The sequence below is a fragment of the Schistosoma haematobium genome, chromosome 7, assembly GCF_000699445.3.
Source record: "Schistosoma haematobium chromosome 7, whole genome shotgun sequence".
Lineage (NCBI taxonomy): Eukaryota > Metazoa > Platyhelminthes > Trematoda > Strigeidida > Schistosomatidae > Schistosoma > Schistosoma haematobium.
Genome location: NC_067202.1, coordinates 4,070,821 through 4,090,238, shown reverse-complemented (window position 1 = coordinate 4,090,238; position 19,418 = coordinate 4,070,821). Strand labels below are relative to the sequence as shown.

Genomic DNA, 19,418 nt, shown 5'->3' with positions numbered 1-19,418 from the left:
GCAAGTTTCGTGCAGTATTGTGTTGGGGTATGCAGATTGGTTATTTTTTTAGATAGTCAGTGCTAGCAAATGTTTGGAGAAGAATCTAGAATCTTGTGTAGCATTATGAATGTATTAATGTTTTTATTATTGTGATTCCTAATTCCCATCCAGCTTTTGTTTATTTGGAATATAAATACGTTTCTGCTAAACCTTGTTTTAATTTGGGGACTTGTCGAGTGAAGTAGTGATCCAAGGAGCTGGATCGTAATAAGAGAAATTATAACACATTCCAATACAGGACTCATCAATAGTTCACACTAACCACATTACAAAAACCGAGGGTCGAACTCAAGATCACCTTCAGGTCATATGGTGAGTACTTAACTTTCAAATCACTAAGTCGACATCCAGTAGTTTGCAATCTTAATTGTCATGAATTCGTGATGATGGGAAGCCATAATTCAACGACATCAATGAGTAAATGCCTCCTTACTAGACATGGTTAAACTGCATAATCTATACAAACTCTTTACACTGATAATAGTTTAATCAATTTAATGAAATATAAATAAAGATGGATTATCCATTCTAACTAGTCAGCAATATATATTGATTGGTTAAATGTCTTTTTCCGAAATTTAGTTGAATTGATGGGAGGCAATACAAGTGGTGTAGTAGTTAAGAATTGAATGTAGACAACACCAATGCTTCGATTTATGATATAACGAGATTTAGTAACTACATGTACATACTTTAAATATGCATGTTCAAACTATGATTTTAGCAATATGTACATGTAGGAAATGCTTAGATACACAACTGAGCAACAAACCTTAAAAAAATACAACTGTTTTAATTCAAGTTACATTTTATAATGAAACAGAATTCAGGTGATTACGTATTTTCACTAGAAATTCAAGAATTACTTGTCAACAGAAATCACCAGTAAATACTTTGTAATTCTTATCATAGGGTCCTGTGGAGATTACTGAATTGGACCCTTTCAGGAATCTTGAGTGTGTACAACTGAAGAGCCAAAAAAAGTTAGAACGAACTCTTTGTTTAGTGCTTCCTAGTTTTTAATAGTTGTCGTGGCGCGAAAATTCAAATTTAATATTCTTCGAAACACTCTATTATAACAATCATCATGTGCTTACTAATGATTAATTAGGAAAGGTAATTTTCTGGAGTTCCAGTGAGAAGCTGAGGCTAGTGGAGGAGTTCAATTATGTGGAGTGTAAAACAAAAAAAAAACAGAACCTAACAAGAATAATCACATAACTGTACTGAAATTGTCAATTGCCAACATCAATTATTATTTAGATGTGAAACATAACATCACTCGGCCATTTGTTCTAGTCTATGAATATATTCACAACACCATAACTAACAATAGCCAATTTACTTGTCAACAATTAATATGGGAATATTTGGAAAAGGTTCTAACCAAGTAGATAAAAAGAAAGTTTCCTGTACTAATTACTATCTCAGTGATTACAAGTGGAGAAGCTCCTCATCGTATTCTTCTAATACTGCTTCATAATGATTCACACAATTTTTTCATGAATGTGATGACAGAAGTAAAAAAAAATAATGTATTATAGCAACATGTTAACAGAATAATAAAATAGAATAAAACCAAGCACGAAACAAGGAAGTTATCCACCGAAAACAATGGAATATAGTTGTGTAATATTGTTAATCAATTGAAGTTAGACTTGTACACTATTGAATCTCGACTTAGTGGCCTACAGATTAGGCGTTCAGATGCGAGACCTATTATCATGAGTTTAGTCTCGGTTGCGCACCATGACGAAATAGCCGTCCAATGCTGACAGGTTTTCAATGGTTGTATAACTTAAACGAATATCAAAACAATTACTTCCATGTATATATATAAGTCAAACACGAGATTAGATTAATGCATATATAGCAAAAGAATAGTTACTGGTAGGATATGTCTATGTGCATATGTGCACTCACGTGTACATATAAACTACATGTTTCAGGGAAAGAGCAAACTATGCAGACATAAACATAGACGCAAGGATATTATTACGGATCTAAAAATGTAAAACAAGCTAAAAAGCAATAATAATAAGTGAAATAGTGAATGAATGGTAGAGAATATAAAAGAATCAAGAAAATATGCAAGGAAGACATTAGAGCAATTATGAATAAGTGGTACATAAATGTATACGTTATTTAATTCGTTTATGCAATTCCTACTTTTGATTAATCTTATAGACTAAATATGATCATTTTAATGATAGTGATGATACTGATTATGATTAACATCACTTTTAAATGTAACTTATTTTGTACATTTAAAAAAAAGAGATTCAATTGTCTGACATTCATTTCGAATGATACTGTTTTTTTCTTCTTCTGAAGATTAAAGGATAAACAACTGAATAAAATAAAAAGATTACTTTTGAATATACACCAACACACAATCTAACAGTAGTTCATTATAAGCAAAGATGGATAGTGGCTAGCAGTGGAATCCAGGACGTGCGTTTCGTCCTGTTTGGGACTCGTCAGCTGGATGTACCTGCATCTCAGAGTTGGTGTTCACTCTGGGACTCGAACTCAGTACCGTTCGCTTCAAACGCCATCGCGTTATCCACTTAGCTACTGAGTCCTAGAGTGAACATCAACTCTGAGATGCAGGTACATCCAGCTGACGAGTCCCAAACAGGACGAAACGCGCGTCCTGGATTCCACTGCTAGCCACTATCCATCTTTGCTTATAATGCTTGTAAATTAAGGCAATATCGAGGCATACGCACAGTATGCACATATGCCAATAAGAGACTGATCAATTTCAGTCCAAAAACATCAATGGGAAGATTCAAGTAAAACAATATCAAGTGAAGTAGTTCATTATGTTCTTTCTAATGAAAGCAAACAAATAATCACGTATAGGAGAGATGATATACTGTAAGTTGAACACAATATGCAACAATCAGACAAAGAAAAGGTAAACCAAATTCAGGGCCGAAGATCCTGAGTTCGAATCCTGTGTGTGGAGTTGTGGATATGCATTGTTGTTTGTTACTTATTTATTTGAACACATAAATACTGGTATAAGGGGGCACCAGATACATATGCGCCACACAAATCTCATTTGATTTTTGTAAGGACTGTGATACTCCTCGGGTGCCCAAACCACTGTTGAGGAGTCCTGTATTACGAAGAAACGGCCGTTCAGTGCTTTCAGGTTTTTAATGATGGTTTAACATCAATCGATTCATGATCTCAATCAAATAGTTAACAATCTCACAACCTCATGCTGATAATTTTATATTTGTAAAAGGAGCATACTGTTATGATCTTATGTCCGGCTTTTATCACATGATCTACCCAGCAATCAAAATACGACTTATACAAATCTTAGCACTATGCCAAACCAATGACGTTCAACCGGTATGAGCAGTCTAGCGTCCTTATTGGTCCTATGTCCTCCTAGCCCGTCCGCTTGGGTCCAGAATTCAATACCAGCTTCTGCAATATGAATCGAATCGTTTATTTCAGACATACTCGGTTTATATATCAACCAGACACACCACAACGTACCATAAAATAGAAAATAACATGTGTACACAATAAAGCCAAAAAGTGGCTGTGAATGAGGGAGATAGTAATTAATAAACAGGCCATAACTCAAGAATGATAAATCGTATAGTAATAGTTTATGGGTCAAATTAAAGCTTATAATAATAAGAATATAAATATACATAAACTAATTGTTGAATAGTTATACCATAAGAATATATAGATAACATTAGTCAATTAATATGTCTCAGAAGTTACTTGTGATTTAATCTTCGCTCGGATATAACACATACAAACTCACACTTGATTGTCTTATGTACCTAGTTCTATCTAGTACGGACGAAATTCTGAAGATAAAGTTTTAATGTCACCACTAGTGTTTAAATGACTTGATATCGTTTGGATAGTATTGAGATATCAAGTAGTTGGATTTTTATTGATCTAGATTTCGTGTCAGTTGGTAATCATTAAAAAAGTGTACCTGCAAATCTAAAGGAAAAAATTGAGTCTCGTGGTATTTGAGTCCCTGTCATCAACTAGCGCTCACTATATTTCAGTTTTACGGGAGATTAGTAACGTCTTGAGTGGCTAAACGATAAAGACTCAGACTGTGAAGCTGGATAGTGTGGGTTTAGACCAAGCAGACAGACATCATCAATACAAAGCCTGAAACACATGTGTGTTGACAAAAGATGCCCTACTAGAATAAGACCATGAGTTGAAGATAACAAGATTTATAACTAAAGAGTAGTAGCAATGACAATGAGAAAGACTAAGCATTGAGAATACGTGAGGAAATGACAGAGTAGAAAAGTATGTAGAAGGGATATAGGAGTTCAAGATCAAATGTCACTATCAATGTAATCCAATTAGGATGGATATATCACATCAACGATGAATCAATTACCGTTTGATAAGCTTGCTAATCAAAAGCTTGACAATGATAACATAGTCACTTTTTAATTCTTTAAAATCCTTTTACAAATGAGCCGCATATGATAGAAAAAAAAGCGTGAAGTACGAACAGAAGTTTGATTTCATAGTCAGTTTATAGGTTTTTATTAATAATAATGGAAGTAATCCTCCAATCGCAACGTGATATATAATGCATTAATTTTCTGGAGAAATCTTGGTCGTTTTCAATGGAAGCTAGTTAGATACAAATGTTTTCAGACATATTCTAGGTTCTGTAGATCTTTGAAATATACACAATATACGTTAGCGATTTATTTAGCGTTAATCACACAAATAAGCAAATATACATACATACAAGGTTGTTGTCATTAAGACGCTCTAAAAATCCGATTGATTCGATTAATCAAGAGTACTATTGGCAAAATAACACAGTTTAATAATTCATTAATAAAAATTTACTACTGGACGTCCAAAAGTCAATAATATTGATGCCGACCTCATGGATTTGTGCTATTAATATGTCAAAATGAATGGATAATGAGTGTAGACAGACTAAGCGAATAAGTTCTGAAAGGCAATGAAATGTAAGTTTTATATATTTCACTGATGACTACCATAAAACATGAAGACACATATATCTATAACAACACTATCCAAGTACAAATCAATACTATAATATGCCATGGAAATGATATTCTTTCATGCCAAGAATTCAACTTTCGATTGCTTAATCACATAATAATAATAATAATAATAATAATAATAATAATAATAATAATAATAATGCTGATTTCTAAGCTCTGGTTTCGAATTACACTATTTGTATGAAGCGTTTATATTACCCTAATAACTGAACATATGAACCAATATATTGAGTACAATAATCACTATTTCAACTAAATTAACAGAAAATAAAACACAAATGTTCATAGAGTTTGATAAATAAAATGAACTAATTTATATTTATATATATGACCTTAATGAGAACTCATTTTTATTGTTCCTTAATCTATTATATCTGTTAGTAACATTCCAGAATAATGCCTGTGGGGGTAAAACAGTAACTTGAATAAAAGTTACATCCTTACATACTACAATTCGGAAAAAGGAAATCGCACAAGATATTTAACAAACATATATAGGGTATGGATTTGTGTATACTCAATCTCGAGTTATACTTGAAATGTGAGGTCCAATGATACTATCCAGTTTGCTGTAACTAAAGTAGATGAACCTGGATTCAAGTCTATGGATTAGTAGTTGAAAATCAAAACGCCATACTACTGTTGTAGTAATATAAAATCTTAAAGAAGCATTAACTTTTTAATTTATTGCTGGTGTTCTCTATAAAAAATTACAGACATATGTAAACTAGAAAAAACATATATCCATGGTCTTCACAGAGTAACGGAAAGTAACGAAAAGAAGATAATTGGAGACTAGTACATAATTTGAAGGCTAAAACATCAAATGATAATCTCCTAACATAGTTGTCGATAAAACATGAGGAAGATTAAACAATCAATCATTAAGAATTGGGGAATAACTTAATACTTGTTATGTTGCAGTCTATCGGCTTCACAATGAAACAAACTCTAATTCTACAGAGAAAAGACTATCATAGAAGTACTGAACTGAAATCCAAGGATCCACATTTCCAAATACAGTCAATCTGTCATAAGAATATTAAGTTCAATCCCATGTACAGTTATGAATGTATAGTGTTGAATAACGTATTTCGAGTAATAATTTAACGATCAATGGATTCAATCTTCAGTTGCTAGGTTCAAGATTCGCATCACGCTTAACCTATTTCGATCTAAGTTCACATAACTAAAATCTGGCTTAAAACTAAGTATATAAATTCAAAAATCAATTTAAAGTTTCAAACTGGAACAAAACAAGTATCAATAGCTTTCCGATTTTAGATCTCTCTCTGTTAAGATAATATGAATTCGTTACGTTGTAGTAGGCCCATTCAACTATTGTATTATTTATCTGCTCACTGTAATTTAGACACGATCCACGATGTAAATTTCTGTGTGAGTATGATTGGGCACATGTCAATTTTCAATCTCTTCTCCCATTGGTTGTAATACACAGATAATCAATAATTTATCCATTCTTGATTAACATATATATATGGATTTTTAACACACACACACTCTTGGTTTCCCTGTGTGCTTGCTTCCAGTACGCTTGCGGATTTTACCAATCTTTAACAATAAACTATCTCTATAACTGGCGTTCAGGCTTTTGAATAATCTCGAGTAAATCCATAATTCTACTAGGAGATTTAGCCTGCATTAAATTCACAGTTAACGAGATACTAGCAATTGGAGTCAGATATAGAGGAAATCAGCCTCTACAAAATTTGATGACCCGCATTCAGAACACGCACTATTTCTCTACAATGATAATCGTTTTCAATATAGACACAAGCTACAAATAATCAAACTGATTTACAAAAACAAGCCAAGTAGATTTCAATGTCAAAAACATTTATTCCAAAAGGGAAAGAAAACCATTTACAATAATCATAATGACATAGAACTGACACAATATGATTAGTTTTATTTATAATATGAATGTAAATGGTAAATCAAGAATATGGTTGTCAATGAAAGTTATACACAAAAATTGTTACATATAATAATAATTGGTTTTAACACGATTGTTAGAATTGTCAGTAAATGGTTGTGAAGATGATTACTGGCTTTCATTGAAATCATGAACCGATCTAAGTTCGATTCTCACATTCGAGGTACTGGATATGCGCACTGTTGATGATTTCCATACTAGAACGAAACGGTAGAACAATGTTTCCGGATTTTAAACGATGGGCTAATTTAGATTGGTTCATGATTTCAACAAATTCTAGTAAAAATTGCCTTTACTGACCAAAACAGGTCACAAAGTTCAAATCTTCCTGTATAATTTTCATCAAATTTATACACTTGTTATTATTATTGTATTGAGTTACCAAGATGTATGTATGTGTGTTCACCTGAAAGTGATCACTTTTTTTAATCACCATGACACTATACACATTTACATGAATTCCAACAATCTCTAACACATCAATGTGTTTTCAACACATCTAGAAAGTGAATGACATTATATAGCGTCCAGGTTTTTTTGTAACTAGTACTGAAAAATAAAAATTGGAAGAAAAATATAAAAAAACCCAGTTGACCTAAGAAAACATACTTCTAATCTATCAATATATCTCTCTTCGTAGAACAATCGAATGGATATACAGTGTTACCAAGGCATAACAACAAACAACATGGAGAATACACTTAAATTAACAAAACGAACACATGAAATGCACCTTACATGTCTGCCACCCTGCAGGAATATAATTGAATGTATGTATATGAGCATGTATCTATGTATATATATCGAATATAATCCATTAACACACAATATGTTATCACTTTTTCTCTGTAATTAATCTTTTCATCATATTATAAACTCTGATTAATTTCTTCTGTGTCTCTCTCTTCCCGCATACTGTCTTTCTCTCTCCCTCTCTGAACCCATTGATGTCAATAAAACTATCTATTCATATTAGATTTATATAGAGAATACATGGAACTAAGTAATTTTCGATAAATAACATCCAGTTTAGAGGAGAGGCAGGGTAAGAGTTATTATTCAAAGTAAGATTAATAGATGGATAAGAATGTTTTATGATTATGGATGAATAAATAAATAGGAATGAGATTTAACAACATTAAAATTCTTAAGAGCAATATAATAATAATAATGATAATGTTCAGAACAGAAAACCACCAAGGTAATTAAAGTGAATGGTTGAAGTATGTGAGGTAAATTGCTGAGAAATTAACAAACAAGATTGCATGTATGGTTGGATGGTAGAAAGTTTTTTTTGATAAGAAATGGTTGCAATGAATACGAATTAGTTAGTCAGTCAAGTGTAATCAACGTGCAATCAGACAAAAATATACATTTGGGCTAAGTTCCTCACAATACAACCACAGTAATAACAAGATAAAGTGAACAAAATGGATATGAACAAGGTCAAAGTGATAGTCTTGATGTCTTTGAAGATTGTGAAAAAGAAGATTAAGCATATAGAATTTATAATATATATTTTACGTTACTAGTAGTATAGCTTCATGAAGCGCGTTTCGTCCTATTTAGGACTCGTCAATTGGAAGTATGAACCAAAAAGAGACTGATCAATTGCAGTCTGTAGTATCAACAGTGAGATTCAAACAACCAATACACATGAATTAAAATGTTTAATTGTTGAATCAAGAAGCAAACTAAATCAATAACACTATGTTACACCATGTTACATGTTAGTAATAGTCACATAAAAATATTAAGACAAGTATACCTTTCCAACTAACTTGTCAGAAAACATAATAAATCACAAATGTGTTTATTTTCCTTTAAATTTTGACTTTATTTTAATATTTATCAAGTTAATTTCTGCTTACTATACTAGCGTGAAATATGATAGTATAGGCAGAAACACAATTGTACTATACACCATACATTGTTTGTTTGTTTCTAACTGAACGAAATCATATAGTATGTATATAGATAATGGTAAAGTGTAGAACAAAATGAAACACATGAGGGTTAATGAACTACTGAAATAGAGTATGAATAAAATAGCACAATGAAAAAGATCTTTCTAGTCGATAAGATGATAAAATGATCAGTAATATAATGTCTTTAAAATACACACTAGTTGAATTGAGATACAAAGATTCACTTTTGTGATAGATGTTTCAGTATCAGTGAACATGACCATTTAATCCACATGTCATACACACTCTACATCACATATAATTACTAAGAAATAATGATCACTAGTATGTTAATGTCTCATGTACTGATAGCAACTAAATAACAATTTCATAAATATATAATAAATTACCAGTAACAAAAAAGAAGAGAAATAAAAAGGAAACACAGTTGACCTTAGGAAACTCTTAATGTACAATCATGTAAAATATCTTAAGCAGAGATAGATGGTGGCTAGCAATGGAATCCAAAATGTGCATTTCTGCCTATTTGGGACTCGTCAGTTGGATCTTCGTGTATTCCTGAGTTGATATTTACTTCGGGACTCGAATATATCCCTGTTCATTTCAAATTCCACTTAGCTACCGAATCCAGAGAGCCACTGGTTCATGTCATAGAGTGAATTTTAGTTCATCTGTAATAGTTGTTTGAATTTCCTTACTGATGTATAGGGACTGCAACTAACCAGTATGAAAAATTGATGAGGATCTATATCATTGGGTTTAACTATGTAGGTATACATATGCATCAAAAGATGCAGGTTGGATGAACTATCTCTTTTGAATAAGGATTTTAGACTTTAATTAGTATTTGACAGGCATAATAGTCGGAGGAAAACACTTTTTAAAACCAACACTGAGTATGGATGTCGGACTTTATTTCGCTAATTTCACCCTTAATATTTTCAAACTGATTTGTACAATATGGTAAAATCTAGCCGATAGAGCTCGACTGGTTGATTAAGATGAGCAGGTTGAACCACCAAGCACAATAAGGTGACAGTTACAGGTAAAAGGAAATAAGCCAGACACAAGAAATAGCTAATAACTGTGTCAAAATTCATTTTATTTCAACACTATATACATATGTATATATCAAGTAAAAAAAATGACTCATTAAATGAAATGTTATTTATTTTATCACTTCAATTCTCTTCTTTTCATCTCTTTTATAAATCACCTCTGAATTCCTTCTTCTTTCATCTTTTTTCCCTTAACTCTTTTTCTTATATCACCACCAGGAAAAAAAAAGAGAAAAGAATGATGTAGAATAGAATTCTGGTGATAACTGTATAATAAAAAAGGCTAAAAACTTTAATGAATAGGAACAGTGTGAATACACTAACAAAAGTAAAAACACTAGACGAGAACATTCAAGTGTACATAGTACAGGAACAGATTTGAGAATATTATTTACCAACATCATCATTTCATGTCTTTTTTTCAACATTCCGAAGATCAACATAAAAGGGATAAGAAATAAATAAATGAATGTGAATAAGGGAACGAATCTATGGTGAATGACCGCGCCAAATACTACAACAATTACTACTACTAGTAGTAGTAGTAGTAATAATAAGTAGTTTACAAGTAGTTTGATAAGTATATTTAAAAAGAAATGAATGCGAAGAAATCTTAGTGAGTTGAAATTAACATAATGACTATTTCTCTACTCTGTTGTGTTTAAATATAAACATCGATTGCATGAAAAATGATGTACAGTAGTATTAAAGTGCTACAAAGTAAACAAGTGGATATTTGTCGATTTTCAATATCATCACATAGAAATAGAATTACCATTCACATTTAATTACGAATAAGGATGAAAATGTATGCTCAGTTTGTGTATTGTTAATGGATAGTTAGTCGAATAGCTATATGCTAAAGTTTACATCACGAACTGATCCTAGTCAGATAATTATTAAAAAAACAATAAGTATTGGATAGTAGTTTCGTCAGTGTAAGATTCTTCAACAGTACTCATACGCGACTGCATTTGGGATCAAACTTAGAATGGAATAACTATCCAGTGTTTCCTGGATTACAATGGTTATATAACTAAGGTCAGTTAATGATGCAATTTACAGAGTTCAACAATCTTCTCTGTATGTTATAATTTCTCTTATTAAGACGCAGTTACTCTTATTGATTAGTAGTCTTGTACACTATTTCACTCGACAAGTCCCCAAATCAAAACAAAGTTAAACAGGAACGCATTTATATTCCAGATAAACAAAGAAAAGTTTGATGGAAGTAGTAATTATAATAAGAATAACTTTAGTGTATTTATAAATTTGCAAAAGATTCTATAGTCTTCCACAAGCATCCGCTAGCAGTGATTGGCTAGGAAATGACCAATCAGAGTGCTCCAACACATTAATCCCCGGAACTTGCTTTAATCCAATCTATATCCCGCTAACACTATGCGACATTACAAAAATACTAAGAGAGATTCATATTATGCAGGAAACTTTCCTGACATGGTGAACGAGTTTTCAATTGTTAAAATGAATAAATAAGACGCTGATAGATAAACAAGTTGAAGGGATACTATGTGGCTGAATAATAGTTGCTCACAGTACCGAATTAACTATCGAATGTAATGGTATCCTCAGACACGAATACTAAACAGGAGTATAGGTTTTTTATCCAAGAAAATATGTCCATGTACAAAATGGTTTAATGCATAAATAGACATGACTGAGGGAGATCAGTTCTGTAGTTCACTCAGATTTCAACGACTTAACGTTTAGTCTTAGTTGCTATCCGATCATATCACATCCTATCACAAATTAATGTTAGATCATTCTGTGTTAATAAAGATAAAATGGTAATACTTTATGATTTGTTTTATATATTCTTCCGTTTCAAAGGAAATCACGTTGTTATTCCATCAGTCAACTAAGTACCATTGAAATATGTAAAATAACGATGATCAAACTTAGCAATAATTCATATAGTTAATAACCCAATATTTGAATCAGATTTTGAGTACAGTGACATTGTAACAAATAAAATTTGATGCCACATAAATCTATGTAAGATTAATGATTAATGAAATATGAAGACAAATATTATCAGAACTATGTGGTGTATTAGAATAAAACGTTTAGAACTATTTGATCACATATATAATGGGTTAAGATTGATATATTAAAAAGGAAAAGATCAACTAAACAAATGAAGGGTAAGAGAAAACAACGATACTCAAGAAAAATAATACGAAACTTATAACACTGGATAATAAAACAATGTTATAAAGGTAGAGTAGGTTAAAGGTGAGAACAAATTGTTTTTGAACACATGAAGGGGATCTACATTTTCATATGGTCAAGGCTTCAATAGAACTTAGTATATGCCCTTTAACACTTTTGTACAAAACCACAAATACCGAGTCGTGATCTATCTTATGACCTGTTTCAACTAAATATTTGACAATAAAAGATGATAGATGTTTATCATTTACTTTTATTAGGTAATTCGATTTCAGTTGCTTTGGGAACCATGTATTGCGCTAATATTTAACATAGCTCTGATCATCTTATTATTATTACACTATTCAGATTTATCAAAAAGAACTTATTTTTTTGGATAATTTTTCAAAAATATTTATCAATTCGAATGTAACTAAAGATTGAAAGGCAGTATTTATAATCGTTGAGATCATGAGTCAATTGAAGCTACACCATCATGAAAAACCTGGAGGCACTAGACAACCGTTTCATCCTATTGTGCACATCTACGATCCTATCTCGAGGGTTTCGAACCCAGGACCTATCAGTTTCGTGCGCGAGCGCTTAACCACTAGACCATTGAGCGAATGTCCACAAAACCCCTTCTGAAAGGAATTTTATTGATATATTTAAATTTTACATGGAATGAAACAGTAAATTTTTGTAAGAAGCAATGATTTAGTAATTAAGGCGTTCAATTTTCAACCTTTAATTTGAACAGTTTTAGATTCCGCTCAGATTTACTTCCGTTTGAGTAATGTACATACTTGAACTGTGGCATAATGATAAACAAACTAATCTATACCATATAAATGAGATGAGAAAAAATAGATGATTTTTCATATATGATTGAAAGTTCCAAAGACTATAATACTTGATATACTAAGACGTGGTATTAGAATAACTCCAATATATAAGCATTTCTATTCAAATAGAATATTAGGAACATTCACAAAATAAATTCAATCTGTGAAATTTCTAAAACTCTCCACAAAACCCATTCTGATAATAATCAACTGCTCACTAGTAACTGACTTCAGGAAAAACTCCTGAAGTTCTAGTGAGAAGTCGTTACCAGTGGAGTTCAACCAGGTTTGTTGTGAGATAACACTGAAGACAATGGTGTACGGTGGCGCAACTTCGTGGATTGGTTGAAGTTAGACATTAACATCGTTGGATGCCGGCTCAGTGGTCTAGTGGTTAAGTGCTCGCGCGCGAAGCCAGTAGGTTCTGGGTTCGAGCCCTGCGTGGTGCAGGATCGTGGCAGCACACTGCTGAGGAGTCCCACACTGGGACGAAACGGCCGTCCAGTGCTTCCAGGTTTTCAATGGTGGTCTAGCTTCAACTGACTCATGATTTCAATCCGTGAAATTACATAATAGTAACTTTTTTTCAGGACAATAGTAATAATCCATCCAAATAATCAATTATTCCACTTTAACACTATATGCGTATATATATATATATTTATTTATTTATTAGCCGGGTTGTTTAACGAATTAGATATACTGAATGGCGTACTCCCTCTCTCTCATCCAACTAAACATATTTACATTGAATACAAAAGAAAATCACAATATTAGTTTTTCTCAATAAGTCCAATGTATTTCAGTTGGATGAAGAACACTGCCGATGATGAGAATATTTATGAGATAGGAATGTATATATATACAATGTATTTTCACTGAATAATAAAAATCTCAGGAGAACTAAATAGTTAAAATAACAAGCATCCATATATATATATATATATATATATATATATATATATATATATATATATATATATATATATATATATACAAATACAAAATACCAATATCCTTAAGCAAAAAGAAAAACGTAAGTTAAACTAGTTGAAGGTAGCAATTTAATAAGCAAACAAAAAAAACTACGGGAAAAAGTAGAATACCAACAACAACAAAAATGAGAAAAACTGGAAGAGATTTTAAAAATTTTCCCTGGGAAATGTGTTTATTTTTTAAAGTAAGAAAATTCATTATTTTTACCCAAGGTATTCATATCATTATTATTACAGTGGACATAACAGCATGTATTAACAATAGTATTACACTATAGAAGAGGTGAAAAAGAATTATATTGATCCAGTAGTCAGGGACCATGATATTTATGCAAGTAAGTGTTTTTAAACAAGAAAATAGTAGTAAGTAAGTTGAGGAATAGACATCTTTTCCTACATGGTTACTTAATCATTTGATATAAAATCATTGAGTTGACTTGGGTTCGAACCTTGCTGTAACATATCTACAAAGGATACATGTGATAAGAAAGGTTATTCACTAAATTTTTTTAGATTATTAAGTGGTAAATTTGGTAAAAACATGTGTGCGGGATCGTGGATGAGCACTACTGAAGAGTTCCTAACTAGAACGGAACGGCTATTCAGTGCTTCCAGGTTCCTAACGGTGGCCTAGCTAAATCGATTCGTAATTTCAACCGCGAAAATAAAACTAAATAGTTGACATTTTGTAAATGTTTATATCATTTTGTTGCTAGTGTTGAAGATTGTAATTTGTATAGTATTTTAACAACAATCTCCACAAGTTTCTATACTGATATGTTATCTATGCCTAATCGTTCCTACTACTATAGATACTGTTACTATTTACACTTTTCTAACAATTATCATGATAATTTGATCTCCCTAAGTTCATATAGTGCATTAACTAGAACCGGTTCATATATGTGCCGGGTTCGACTTTGTTTATAGAGAACGAATTATTCAAACGAGAAACTATATAATAAATATAAGATGTTAAAGTACACAGGAGAAATTATAAATAAGGAACTAAATATCATTCAAGTCAAGTTTAGATCTTCATTGATTCCGAGAAGTAACCAGTATCATAGCTGTCCAAGTCTTTGGTGCAAGATAAATTCTATCGATCAAGTTGCAATGTACCCACTAGTCTAAGTGACTTCACTTTTGTTCACTATGTTGAGATGTAAGGTGGTGGTTGGAGAGTTTCCTGTAGACTATCTCCAAATACCACCTCACATCCTACGTTAAGTTTTACGTTAGCAATAACTAAGTGATTGATATGTTACTACTTAATAAGAATGTTTAACATATGAATCAGTGATGAATAACATTCCAGTTGTTAGACTAAACTGATATTACAAGACGACGAATAAATATATACATACAAATGAGAAAAAATAAACATTAGTTGAATCAACGGTAATCTGTTACAATTATCTGTCTTAAATGTACTTTATTTGTACCTACATTTGTAAATATATAAAATTAAAGTTACGTAACAAGAAGTGTCTACGAATATATTTCTGAATCTGCAGTTGGAAAGATGAACTACTACTAGATTTCAGTTCAAAGTTATAGAGATTTCAAACTGTACTCTATGTTTGATCCCTAGTTCAGATGAAACAGACCTCCATTGTGCTTTCTAATTTTCATTGGTTATTCACGTAACATATTTTTTGGCGAGACTATAATTTATAGACGAACCAACCAGGTATACGATAATAGGTCTCGAATGTTGACGTAAAATTCATTCATCGATTTGGCTAAAAAATGTTTTGGCATCAAAGATGATTTCAGCTTGTGATGAAAACCCCAAATCTAATTCCTAACCTGAATCATCAACTGTAAAACATAATTCAAATTCCTCACACAGGTTTATAACTCACATTTGGTCCTAGATATTATGTGGACACTCTCAAAGTCAGTCTAGCGTTGCTCAAGGGTAGTTCATAAATTATAGTCTCACCTACTTTTTTTTTAATTATTATGTTCTGTCGTGTTCAAGTAGACCAACAGAAGTTGGAATTAGAAAGGACAAGTAATAAAATACGATATAACATGATTTTAGTTAAAATCTCCCCTATCAACTTAACAATATGTTGTCCATTTGCCATGCTACTTAGGGCAAAATTAATAAATACACAATGTAGTTTTTGGAAAAAAAGGAAGGTTAAATGATAGTTAGAAATTCATTAAGAAAAGAGTAGGGTAAACACTAATAACATCCTCTATACATATAAATAAGCAAGTTTATCATCATTGGCAACAAAAACACACCATTACATTTTACTAAGAAACTTTCGTGCGTTTTTTTTCCTAGAATGTACTTTATAAACAATGAGTTTCATAGTTTTAATAACATCATAATATATGTTATTGCATAGAGAAATATACAAATGACCACCCAGAATTCCTATTGACTTATATATCCGTCTATTTCTTAATTCATAAAAGAAAAAAAAAGAAATTGGGTAAAATTCTATGTCAAAGTGAAAACTATGTTCACTTTCTTGTTTTAGTTTCGACAAAAGTTTGTGTAATTTCACATTCGTTCAGATTACAATGATTGTCTATGTGTGTGTGTGTGTGTGTGCACCTGTACAAATGACGACTGATCGATTGGTAAGTTAGTGAATTATAAGGAGGGGAAAAATGATATACACATAAACCGAGTACATAATATCAAGAAATAACTGCCTGATAACACAGAAATAACTGGAATTTATTCAGATTATCCAATTAATAAATGGTTCATTAACAGTAGAAGAAAAAGAAGCAAGGATACATATTCGATCCTATTCCATACTCATAATAATCTGATGTTAACACCAGAAAACCTTAATCTACCATCGACTATCGTTTCAAGGACCAGATATTGGTAAGACGATGAAATAAAATCAGCCAGTCAAACGCAAAATAGAACCTACCACTTGTGTACATCGGTCCAAGTTGCCAGACACTTAGCACAGTGAAATGAAACTGTCAAGGCAAATTCTAGAGTGGTAGGGGTAGCCAAGGAAGTCCTACACACTGCCTTCTCGCACCACGGGTGTTGCTTACGAAATTGAGAGGACGAAAAGTGAAGGTCCGGAGCTTTAACCGGATTCCAAACCAATGGTCCACATGGGCTCCAGTATCTTGCGGGAACAAATGGCACATGAACCAATCGTTGGTCACCGGCTACCATGGGACTGCATCTCCTCACGATGCTCCACTGCCTTGTGGGTCAAAATCTTTAGGTCAAAGGCTCGGGGTGTGGCCCCCTAAGAAAACCACCTGCTTCGGTTTGGGCACCCGGGCAGTATCACAGCCCTCACACAAATCGAATGATTTATGTGGCGCATATCTACTTGGTGCCTCCTTGTACCAATGTTTATGTGTTGAAGTAAATGAATAAATAAAGAGGTAGTAATATTATCAGTGAAGATAGAAAAAATTAGGCATATAAAATATGATTCAAGAAGAAAATATGGATTATTGGAAAAAAATCTACAAGATCAATGAAAAATTTTAATTTGAGGGAAGATAAAGAGTGAATCCATGTGCCACATTGTGACTGATTATGAGCTGTTACCAAAAGACTCTAACAACGTGTTACGAAAATCGTGCGGACCTCAATCAGCTTCAGTTCAATTATCAGTTTCTCCATGGAGTGATACTGCTACCACATCTTCATTTGGACGCTTTTACGTTTGTTCTAACCTAATTCTACTTCTGAGATTTTTCTATGTACAGGTAGGTAGTGAATGGAGCATACATAATACATCCCCCGACCATTTCAATAGATAAAGATTTACTACTTCACCAATTCATTTTCCATTCTTACCTAATATCCTGCGTATAACTTCAGAATCGCTAACTCGACGGTACCAACATAAAGAAAGTGTTCTGAAGGCAACTATGATCGAATACTAGTGATCTACGGGCATCTGTTTTTAGATGCCGTTTGACAGTTAAAAAGTACAACAGAGAGAACTGCCGAGTATTAACAGCGTAAAACAAAGAAGTAGAAACAAAATCTCACTGAGAGTAATGGTAAAATAAACAGGAAAATATAGCTCATAAGAAACGGATGTTATCAGAGTGAGAAGCATAGAATAGTCAGTCATAAAAAGGGAGCTTCGAGCGGAAGTACATTGGCCCGACAGTTGCCATAACCTATCGTGATACTATGAGATGAAACTATCAAGATCGCTAGTGAAAGAATCTAAATAATATAACAGCAATGATAATGACAAAATCGACAGACAGAATTCATCGCTATGAACAACTACCAAAAACGGAATAACCACCATAGTAACTTAAGAAAAAATATAACATTGATATCCCATACACATGTTCTACTCAATCAATAAATGAAAAGTGAAACTTGGGAAAAACATTGAAGAAATTCATAGAACAAAAACTTTTCAAAGTGAATCAAATAGTTTTCAGTGAGTATTGTGGGAAAAAGCCCTTTTACACACAATTTTAGTAAAACATACTTTAGATTTTAAGGAAATTATGAAATGAAAAGTTAACTAGATAGTAGAACTTTTGAAGACTTTTATAGGTTACTGTAAATAATGGAAAATAGAGATGGACTAACTAACTAACTTTATTGTCACAAATGGTGACCATTTTGAAAGATAAGATTGATGTAATGCAAATATCTGCCATTTTTTTGTTATTACAATTCATTTGGTTATTGGATAAGATAATATAAATTAGTTCAGTCAGTAACAACGTAGAACTTAGTACGTACGTACATCAGTTCAAGTTGCCACACCACATTAGCACAGAGATGCAGTTGTCGACTCAAATCCCGTAGTAGAGTATAAGCAGTAATCGGAAACATTAGGGCTTGAAGATGTTATTCAAGGAATAAATACTACGATTGTGGGGCATCTGAATGTGTGTCTGTGTTCTAGAATATAAATGAGTTAATAGTTTGAAATTACTTTGTATAGGTTTATTTTACAAATTTCATTGTATTCTGATAATATACTACTAACTTGTATACGGACAAACAAACGTCTTATCAAACAATGAATGATTTTAATTTTCAACAAACAACAAAGTAGAGATTTAGTTGAAAACTTCACTTTAACACACAATCAAACAGTCATTGATGAAGGTACAAGAAATAATTCGACAGTAGTAATAAATAATTCACGGTGAGAGTACAATTTAGGGACGACCTTTGAACAACGCTAAAATAAACTTGGAATATCTCCATACTTACTAGGGTTAAATAAGACGATTATAGATTGGTGTGAAGAATTAGATATAATATTTTCATGATGAATTGACACAAGCTATAATGCAAAAATGGTATTTAACCAACTGAGTAGAGGAATTTCATGCCAAACTCCAAGACCCTAATTTGTTCGTCCATAATTA

The 19,418-nt window shown here is 32.2% G+C and overlaps 1 protein-coding gene across 2 annotated transcripts in view; it reads right to left on the bottom strand.

The window, feature by feature from the left end:
- Nucleotides 1–19,418, bottom strand: part of ADAM23 (Disintegrin and metalloproteinase domain-containing protein 23) — a 135,471-nt gene that overhangs the window by 104,776 nt on the left and 11,277 nt on the right. Inside the window, exon 3 of one of the 2 annotated variants that reach the window (XM_051208404.1) lies at nucleotides 5,341–7,605. The exons of the other annotated variant lie outside the window; for it this stretch is intronic. Coding sequence (XP_051064261.1) covers nucleotides 7,556–7,605 — 50 coding nt within the window. The 3' untranslated portion in view covers nucleotides 5,341–7,555. Of the gene's footprint in view, nucleotides 1–5,340; nucleotides 7,606–19,418 lie in introns of those variants that run through there. 2 annotated transcript variants of the gene reach the window in all.